Source organism: Cebus imitator, unplaced genomic scaffold (genome assembly GCF_001604975.1).
Source record: "Cebus imitator isolate Cc_AM_T3 unplaced genomic scaffold, Cebus_imitator-1.0 Scaffold376, whole genome shotgun sequence".
Lineage (NCBI taxonomy): Eukaryota > Metazoa > Chordata > Mammalia > Primates > Cebidae > Cebus > Cebus imitator.
Window position 1 is genome coordinate 271,260 of NW_016107691.1, and position 10,488 is coordinate 281,747.

General features: G+C 46.3%; 1 protein-coding gene across 1 annotated transcript in view; it reads left to right on the forward strand.

Annotated features, from left to right (window-relative positions):
- The first annotated feature begins 8,754 nt into the window (after positions 1 to 8,754).
- The window catches only part of PRR20G (proline rich 20G), a 17,996-nt gene continuing 16,262 nt past the window's right edge, over positions 8,755 to 10,488 (forward strand). The window contains exon 1 of the mRNA XM_037731027.1: positions 8,755 to 8,851. Within this exon, the coding sequence (XP_037586955.1) occupies positions 8,755 to 8,851 (97 nt within the window). The remainder of the gene's footprint in view (positions 8,852 to 10,488) is intronic.

Below are 10,488 nucleotides of genomic sequence, written 5' to 3' on the forward strand. Positions count from 1 at the left end.
CCCCTCTCAGGCTGTAGGTGAAGAACCTCATTTCCTTCCTCCTGGCAACAGATATGGCAGTAAGGTTGGCCAGGTGCCATATGACGGACATGCTGAAGCAGACCAAAGAAGTACACACAAGGAAACAACAGAGGAAGGTGTCCTCAAGCGTGGTGGTGAGTCCAACACAGGATGTGTTTTTTGAGCTTGTTATTTCCAGGGAAGGGATGGCTCCAGACACAACCTCATGAGACTGAGCAGGGGTTGAGCAAGCTGGTCATGGTTGCCTCTCCTGCCAAGTATTGCTACCAGTATAATGGTCCTGGTGGTGATCATTTCTCATTGACCCCCCTCTTCATCTCCTTCCCACCTTCTTTATGAGAACTGGTCTCTCATCTGTGCACTGTGAGTTTCGGACCTCAGCCCTGAGGCAGCCCCAGCAGTCTTGGTGCTTCCTTTACCTCTTTGGCTTATTTTGTTTTTTATTTATACTATTGTCTGATTACATTAACATATGTTCATTTTTTTAAAAAAAGATGAAAATCCCTAAACATGCAGAAAAATGGAAAAAACAAAATTAAAATCATTAATAAGTTTATCACTGTTGTCCATATTGTGGAATATTTCCTTTAAGCTTTCTTTCTGAAAATAAACATACACACATTATTTAAAAAACTTGAAATTATTTTGCATATAAAGTTCTTAATATATATTTTTACTTAACATTTTCTCATCTCATTACATATTCTTTGAAAGCACCTTTTTATGCCTACAAAGCATTTTATCTTATGGGTGCAACATGCTTATATAACTCCAGTGATGTAATTCTGGTAGATGTGATATTTTTGAGCCTTGTCCTCAGATAACAAACATTTGTAGCATGTTGCATTTGTCTACATCTGTATTCAATTTCACCTCACACCCTTTCTTCAGACAGCGGCAACTCTGATCTGGTCATTTCCAGGTAAAGTCAGTCACTTGAGATTTAAAATCAGATCATTTCTGCTTCTCTCCTTTTTCCTCTTTTCTAGATTGGCATTTAAAGTTCATTTTCTTCTGTTTTTCCAAAGCAAAACTCTAAAAGCCTCAGGACACGAAGTCAATACCACCAACCACAGTCAGTTTTCCCATCAGCCCAGGTAGAATAAAGCCATGTAACAGCAAGTCAAAAGGAGTGGGGGCCTGATGCCCGAAGACAGCAGAGTGCAGGTCCCTGGTACCTGCCTGGGTCTGTACTTCTCCCCAGCTGCATGGCACCACCCCCTGGGAGCTTTCCAAACCCCTGAAACTGGGCCATGCCCCAGATGAAGGACATCAGATTCCATGGCTGACTGTAGGCTTCAGTGCTTTTTATATCTCTCCAAACGATTCCAGTGTGCAGCAGCCAGAGCTACTGGCCTTCTGCTGTGCATGTGTGGTCCAATCAATGGATACCATCTGGGGGCTGTTAAACTATGGAATCTTGGTCCCACCTCAGACCTGCCCCCTCAGAGTCTGGACCTTTGCAAGGTCTCCAGGTGGCTTAAATACACATTAAAGTGTGAGGAATTTATATGAAAAATAATAAAAGTCATAAAAACCATTTATACAGCTCTTAACCTCTCATCCATATTGATGATATAAGAGGACCAATAATCGGCCTTTGAGAAATATATGGAATAGGATTACTTGGGAGAGAGTCGTGCTGTGATTCCTACCTTGCCCAAGGGGTGTGGCAGGGGTGTGATCTTGTCATAGTATCAAAGAAACTGCTAGAGAGCTTGCTGTCTGCCCTTGCAGTCTGGGGAATGCCATGGCACACTGTCTGAATCACACATTAAAGTACAGAGGGTGAGGGTTGGCTGAGTGACCTGCAGAGGCTAAGCTAAAGGGCTCTGGTTTGGAAAATCACTCTGCTTCCAAGATTTGCTGGGCTAAGGATTCAGTGAGCATGTCCCCTGAACTGGAGGTAGACACATGCCTGAGGGGGCCTCCTGGCTGCCCTGAGCTTGAGGAGACACACAGATCCGAGGCTGCAAAAGGAATTGGCAGTGGTCACAGCAAGGGGGCTGTTAATATGAGGCATCCCCTAGGATGAGCAGCCCCCTGAAGGCCCTGTAAGAGGAAGCGTCAGCTCAAAACACCTGGAACTTTCCAGAAACCAGAGAACAACCATGGTCCCAGTCAAGGAAAATCCTTTCTGTCCCCTGCTCCCCACAGCAGGTAAGGTAGTTTGGCATGATGAAGGAGTGAAAGAAGCTGAGCACTCGGTTCTTCCTGGTCTGTAGCAGGCCCCAGGGCAGGGGAAGGAGACCTGGCTCTAAATCCTGTCTGATTGCTTCCTGCATGAGGACATCTGGATCACTGAATTGAAACAGAGGCTGGTGATTTAATGTGGCCCTAGGAAGCTGTATTGGCACCACGACGACTATAACTATCACTGCCCCTGCCATCTACAGGACCAGAGAAGTTATGGGGTCTGCCCGGGCAGTGAAGAATAAGGAATGGAGAAGGAAAAATCAGAATGAAGTTATATCTCCACCTCCTGCATGGCTGGCATGGCATTTGCACCCTGGGTGGTGTTGGGGAAGCCTCAGGGCTGAGGCCTCTGAGGCAGGATGGATAGAATCTCAGATAAGTTTGGGAATCTCGATGGGAGAAACTCTAATGCCTGCTGCCCTGCAGGGCACTGGAAGGCAGTGAGTGGTCCAAGGCTCCTCTGGGGCCTAGCCTTCCTCAGGATTCCACACCTGGCCATGCAGGGAGGCAAAGGAGGGCCTGGTGGGAGGTGTTTGGGTCGCGGGAGGAGTCCCTCATGAAGGGCTTGGTGCTGTCTTCAAGGAAATGAGAGAGTTCTTGCTCTGTGAGTTCCATGAGAACTGATTGTTCAAAAGAGCCTGGCACCTCCCTCTCCTCTCTCTCTTTCTTCCTCATGCTATCACCATGTGACATACCAGCTCCCCGCTACCTCCATCATGAGTGGAAGCTTCCTGAGGCCTCACCAAGAGCAAGTGCTGGAGCCACACCTGCTATACAGCCTGTAGAACCATGAGCCAAATAAACATCTCTTCTTTATAAATTACCCAGCCTCAGGTATTTCTTTATAGCAATATAAATGGACTAAGACAGGGTCTATAACACCATTATATACATATTCATACATAATCTCTGGAAAGATTTATATTAAAATGTTAGTAGAGAACTCTTTGGGTTATGGAATGGCGGGTAATTTTTATTTTAGTAATAGCCACATTACGATTTTACATAGAATATGTATTACTTGGATAAAAACAATAAAATTTATCTTAGAAGTCCTTTTCTATATTCACGTAAGGTAAATAATCACATTTATTTTCTTTTATTTATTTTATTGGTTCACTTTTTACTTGGAAATCTTTAATCCATCTGTAATTAACTTTGGTGTAAGGTGATGATCTATATTTTTTAAGAGTAGTTAGCCAACATCCCAGTAGCATTTATTGCACAATCTAGACTCTTCTTCTGATGTCTTAGACTTTCTTCCTATTTTCCTTGCTCCTGCATTCTGTGTTACCTCTATCACACATAAGTTTGTCATACATACAAGGTCAGTTTCCATTTATCTGCTCAGCTATTCTAGTGCCAGGATCACACCATTGTATTATGCCTTTTAATAATATTATTATCTAGTAACATAAGATCATGCTCATCATTTTTCTAAGGGTATTCTTCCACATTATCTTTGGAACTACCCTGTGAAGTTTGAATTAGATATCACAATTATTTAAAAAGAAATAACATATTGGAACTCTTTAGGCTTTCCATTCAGGGACGTGGATCTAACAGACTTCTTTAATGTCTATTATTACCTTAATTTTTTTTCCTTTGACTAGTACCTGCAGTCTTCTTGGAGAAAAAATGTTCTTGGCTGAAGGAAAATAAGACTTCAATTAAAATTTGTTTAAAAAGCAACAATTGTGAAAACACTACATATTTAAGCAAATGGGAACAACTAAAACTATATTCAGAGGATTATTCAAAGCCTTAAGTACCTTCAATAGTACATAAGAAAACCTGAAAATAAACTAAGAATTCAATTTTTAAAGTCTTTTAATTTTTAAAAGCAGAGCTAAAGAAAGCAAGAGAAAGGAAATGAGAGCCTTACAAGAAGAATTTTGAAAACAAGAAAATTAGAAGAACTCATGAATAAATCCAAGGTCCACTTATTTAGTCTCTAGATATATTAATGGATTTGTCTGTTTCTTCTTTCAGACCTATCGGATTCTGCTCCATGTGTTTTAAAACTGTTGCTAGGTGCATATATGTTTAGAATTATTAATGTCTTCTTGCAGAATTGACTCTTTTATCATTGTGCGATATCCCTTTTTCCACGCATAATATTTCCTTTTATCTTTTGTGATGCCTGTGTTTGTCTGCAGCTTTCAGTTAATATTTTCATGGCATATCTTTTCATCCCATTGCTTTTATCCTTTTTATGTCTTAACTTTTGTAATAAATACTTATGTCTTTTTATAATAAATTGGCAATAGTAAGTAAAATGTTTCTTTGAGTTCTTCGATTTGTCCTGGCAAATTATTAAATATGAGGAGCAAGGTCATGGGAACCCTGATTCACAGCAGGTCAGTTGGAAGCACAGGAAAAACAACGTGGGGCTGGTGATTAGCATCTGAAGTGGGAGCAGACTTGTGGTGCTGAGCCCTCAACCTGTGGGGTCTAACAGAATCTCCAGGTAGGCAGTGTTGAAATTGAGTTAAATTATGAGACACCCAGCTGGTGTCCCCTAGAGGATTGTTTGGTATGTGGGGAAAACCCACACACGTCTAATGTCAGAAGTGAAGTATTGAGGGTGTCGAGTGATAATACAGTAGGAGAAAAAACCTGTTTTTTCCTTTACAGGCAAGTGATCAATACAATAAACATGGAGCACCCTAATTTATTGACCACAGCCTGTTAGCAGTATAGAAAATTTAGCCATAGGATGAAAACGTTTTACAACGTAAAAATGAGGAAGATACTGTGTTTACAGACAGAGGACAGCTCTGTGCTGATCATTTTGAAACCTTGAAAAAGTGATTTTATTTTAAAAATGAAAATGATCAAAATTGATTCAAGAAAAGGTAGAAAGGGGGATATATCAGGAACTATGAAAGAATAAAGGCATGCAAAAGCAAAAATGACTTTCAATGATAGCACTGTTTTGCTTGGTAAGATTTTTTGTTTCAAACTTTGAGGGAATGGGTAAATTCCTGACTATACAAAAGTTTTGTGATATCCCTCACTGAGGATAGCTACAGGAGTTACTTCTTTCCTCGTTTAGTCTGGATTTATTATCTTTTGTTGTTCATACCCTATTGATTTTCTTCTGAGCTGGCACTTCTCCCCATTGAGGCTCCATTTTTCCCTGGAGAGGAGACTGACAAGTGCTCCCACCCCAGCTCAAGTGCAGGCATTTAATAAGAAAATCCTTGGGAATCAGTTTCTTTTAAAACGTGTACATAAACCAGGAATGTGTTACCATTACGAGAAAATAAGGATGAAAACACCTATTGCCTAAGTCCCTGGTTCCGGAGCTCTGCTGTACAGCACTGTACCTATAGTTAACAATACAGTATTGTGCACTTAAAAATTTAAGAGGGTAGATTTCATGTGAAGTGTTCTTACCATGACAAAAAAAGAATATTAAAGTTCATGAAGGCTTTAAAAAATAAATCCTTTATTGAATACTTGTACTCAAGGGAATAACTTTATTTTAAATAAAAAGTGTTTTTACTTCAGGAATATAAAAGATATGTGCCTAGAAATCAAAATAAAGCTTGATTTTTTTCAATGGGTGAAAAGAAAGAAAGAAAGTCCCTGGAGGCAAACTTCTTCATTCCAAAACATTTTCCTCCTCGTGGGTAGTCAGTGGAATTAATGGGTGAGAGCCACATTCTTTAACAGGGCCAGTCGAGATCTTCATGGCTTCTTGCAGAGACCAAAGGTCCTCTTTGCAGAGTTTATGTCCTCATTTTATAATTATACTATATCTAAATTGTCTTTATCTTATTTTGTTTGCTTTTCCTTTTGATGTATATAAAAGTTATGGGATTTTTTTTATAGGTATCCTAGCTACGGTAAAACAAATATTTTGATTTGATGTTAGCTCGGGTCCTCATTTTATGCCTCAAGAGAAAACCTACATAAGAAGGAATAGAACACACCAACCCGTTCCCCTTTCCCAGAAGATGTCAGCCCCTCAGCCCCTTGGTGGAGCTTAGGAAGCCTTGGCTACAGTTGTGGAACCTCAGGCATCTGATGTCTCTTACTCACACAAGTGAGTTGCATGGGTTCAGATCTTTGAAGAATTCCACCTTTCAGAAAGCAGGCTGAGAGGAGTGCATGAAATATCTGGCATGATAGGAAAACAGGATGTGAAAATGGGACTTTCGCTGACATCTGGTTTGGCTGAGGCCCCAACCCCGAGACCCCAGTGTCGGCTTCCACATCTTGGGGCCAGATGCCGGCTTATCTGTGGTAGAGATTCCTGCCCTTCCTGATAACCATTCTCTTTTCTTCCCTGGTTTTCCGTGGAGTTCAGGTGGTCCTGTGATACCTCAAAACATAAGGGAGAGGAAGGAGGGCTGACCCCTGGAGTCTGTCCCTCTTCTCCTTCCCCCGTTTTCCTGCTTGAAATACGAAGAGGAAAACGAGTTCTGCAACCATCCTGAAGACTCAACAGTGGCTCAGTTGTTGTGAAAGGCAGAATGAGACTCTCAGGGCACGGCCTCAGAACAGTGTGAACCCCACCTCCAGGTTTCATCTCTGTGGTGCACTCAGGCCACTTTTTGGGAAGTTCTTCCAGTATAGCCAAACACAATTCCTGGCTTGGACCTTGAAATGTGACATGGTGCTGGATTTGCAAAGGCCATAGAAGGGAGGGCTGAGAACTGACTGTGGGAGGGAGGCTGGAGAAGAGGGTTGCTGGCATATTCTACTGCTTTCTCCCCTTCGCCAGGTGAAGGGCCCTGGGGGACAACTCTGAGATTAGCAAGTACCCCTTCCCAAGCTTCTGACTCCCCTGAGCCACTTCCAAGAGAGAAACTGGGACGGGCAGGGTGAGGGGGACAACTGCGGGGCTGCTGGCTCCTCGGCACTGACCCTGCTCCCACCACAGCTGTCCTGCAGGCTCCATGTGGGCCCCATAAAAAGAAGGCAGACTGGGCCACCTTCAATGAGATTCTGCTCATAAAAGGCGCCTGCAGAGGGGTGGCCTAGAAGTCTGCTCAGGGTGGAGGGACAGGGACAGAGGAACGAGGGTGCAACCCTGCACACAGTCTCAGTCCTGCTCATAAGTCAAGAAGCTGGGAGTCCCATGGAAGGGACAAGCCAGCGTCGGAGGGACCTGTGGCTGCTGTGATGGAGCCCTCAGTCAGTGGCTTGGAGGCGGCAGACATTTACTCCTCACTGGGCTGCAGGCTGGAGTCTGAGGTTGGGCGTCTGCAGGGCTGGGCTCAGGGCTGCTCCCTTGCAGGCTGCAGCTGGCCCTTCGTGCTGTCCTCACAGTGGAGAGAGGCGGGAGCTCTCTGGGGCCTCTCTCATAAGGGCCCTTATCCATTCGTGGGGCCCCCATCCTCATGACCCAATCATTAATGCCACACACAACAGCCCCACTCCTAATACCATCCTTTTAGGGGCTACAATTTCAACATGTGGATCGAGGGGCAACAACATTCACTCCATAGGCGGCAACATCTGGGCTCGCAACATGGGGAGCCTTGGCAACACCATGAAATGGAAGGCTGCCTGATGCCATCCTCTACCCAGGTGGCCACTGGAGCCACAGGGTCTGCGATGCAGAGGAGGAGTGGGGGACAAGGAGAGGAAAAAGTAACCACTCTTCCTTTCCCAGCTGAAGGCCTCATTGAGATAAGGGCTGGAGGAGCAAAAGTTTTTAATGAGATAAAAGCCTGGAGTTTTGATATCGGACCAGACCAGACTTTCTCTTCTTTGTTAGGGATCAGAAACGCTGTGAAGCCTGCCCGAGATTTCACTGAGGTGGGGAAGAAAGATTTAACACAGCCGGGAGAAAAGGCGGTGGTGTCAAAGACGGAGGCTGCTTTCTACCTGCCCCTTTCCGAGCCGAGCTTGTTTAGTGGCATGCCTGGAAATTTAAAGGGGAACGAAAGGGGGGTGAACTCCTCTAGCTGGTGGCTGCCTCTTGGTGTCCTGCGGTTTCTATTTCGTTGGAAGCAAAGGAATCAAAGCACTTTGCTGCCAGAGAAGGAAGGCATTCCCAATTTTGGCACACCGTTAGATAACAGACACACAAAAAGAGTAAAATAAAAGTCGACTGTATTCTGCTTCTCACAGATAACATTTCTGTGTCTGGTCTTTCAAATTTGATAACTGGACAGCAATGGCACTTTCTGTTGTCTCAGAGAAGTGTCTCTGAAAAACTCATGCTAGACACATTCCTGCAGGATTTAACAATAGCCAACAGGATCCATCTTCATCACCCACTGCCTCTAGCTTTGAGAAGAGGTGAGTTGCTCAGCAGAGGAAAAGATTATTTGCAAGAAACTTTTAGACGTAGATGGCTTGGCCACTGATTGTCCTTTCAATATCTATAGTCAAGGAGAGTGTGTTCCTCCTTTGGGTCAGATGTAAGGGTGCCCCAAGAGAGTCACTATAAAATTTAGGGTGGCATGCAATAGGGGAGCCCATGGCTGGAGGAGCTGCTTGTGCTATGCTTGGATGGAAGTATCATTTGGTTCTTGGAAGAAACTTGTGTCCCTAGGAGGTTAGTGGCTTATGAGCATGAGGACAGGAGCTCGACTCTTCCAGGAGCCCAGTGGCAGTGCTCTCCACGGCAACCAGGAACAGAAAGCAGGAAAGGTTCCTGCAGGAACCGCCAGTCAGGGCAAGGACATTTGATGTCTTCATGTCAGTGGACACTAGGGTGGAGGTCTGGTCCTGAGTCACCCCAGAAGGATCCCAGCCCAAAGCCTGCCTGCCAGGCAGATGTGTCCCCTGCCAAAGGGAATTCAGACATTCCCTTGGGGGAAAGGAGCAGAGAGCAGAGGCGAGGAGAGGAGTGCTCATTGTGGGGTCAGGGCATGGTACAATGGAGGTCCCTGGGGTGTGGCTCTAGACCCATAGCACCCAAAAATGGAAAGGCCTTTGCCCCTTTTCCTCATAGTCTAGAGGATCCAGAGCATGGAGGGCAGAAGTGCAGACTGTGTCCTCTCTCTGCCCTGCACTGGTCCTGGGCCAAGCACCGTGTCCAGGCCTGGGGAAGGGAGACCTGAGGGTCCTCTGGAAGGCCATGATGGGAGGGGAGCAGCACTGTGTGCCCCTGTACCTGGGAGGAGTTGGAGCTCTATGCCATTGTACCCAAGAGACGGCAGGGCTGTGTGTATTGTACCCAGGAGGGGACAGGCAGAGCTGTGTGTATTGTACCCAGGAGGGGGCAGGGTAGAGCTGTGTGTACTGTACCTGGGCGGGGTGGGGTAGAGCTGTGTATTGTACCTGGGAAGAGGTGGAGCAGAGCTGTGTGTACTGTACATGGGAGGGGGCGGGCAGAGCTGTGTGCCACTGTACCTAACAGAGGGCAGAGCTGTGTGCACTGTACCCAGGAGGGGGCGGGGCAGAGCTATGTGTATTGTACCCAGGAGGGGGCAGCGCTGGGCTGTGCGTACTATACTAGAGAGAGGGTGGGGCAGAGCTGTGTGTATTGTACCTGGGAGGGGGTGGGGCAGAGCTGTGTGTATTGTACCCGGGAGGGGGTGGGGNGGGAGGGGGTGGGGTAGAGCTGTGTCTACTGTACTAGAGAGTGGGTGGGGCAGAGCAGTGTGCACTGTATCCAGGAGGGGGTGGGGCAGAGCTGTGTGTATTGTACCCGGGAGGGGGTGGGGCAGAACTGTGTCTACTTTACTAGAGAGGGGGTGGGGCAGAGCTGTGTCTACTGTACTAGAGAGGGCGTGGGGCAGAGCTGTGTCTACTGTACTAGAGAGGGGGTGGGGCAGAGCAGTGTCTACTATACTAGAGAGGGGGTGGGGCAGAGCAGTGTGCACTGTGCCTGGGAGGGTGTGGGTTAGAGTTGTGTGTATTGTACCCGGGAGGGGGTGGGGCAGAGCTGTGTGTATTGTACCGGGGAGGGGGTGGGGCAGAGCTGTGTCTACTGTACTAGAGAGGGGGTGGGGCAGAGCTGTGTCTACTATACTAGAGAGGGGGTGGGGTACAGCAGTGTCTACTATACTAGAGAGGGCAGAGCAGTGTGCATTGTACCCAAGATGGGGTGGGGTAGAGCTGTGTGTATTGTACCCGGGAGGGGGTGGGGTAGATCTGTGTGTATTGTACCCGGGAGGGGGTGGGGCAGAGCTGTGTGTATTGTACCTGGGAGGGCACAGGGCAGAGCTGTGTGTACTGTACCCGGGAGGGGGCGGGGCAGAGCTGCGTGTACTGTACCCGGGAGGGGGCGGGGCAGAGCTGTGTGTACTGTACCCGGGAGGGGGCGGGGCAGAGCTGTGTGTACTGTACCCGGGAGGGGGC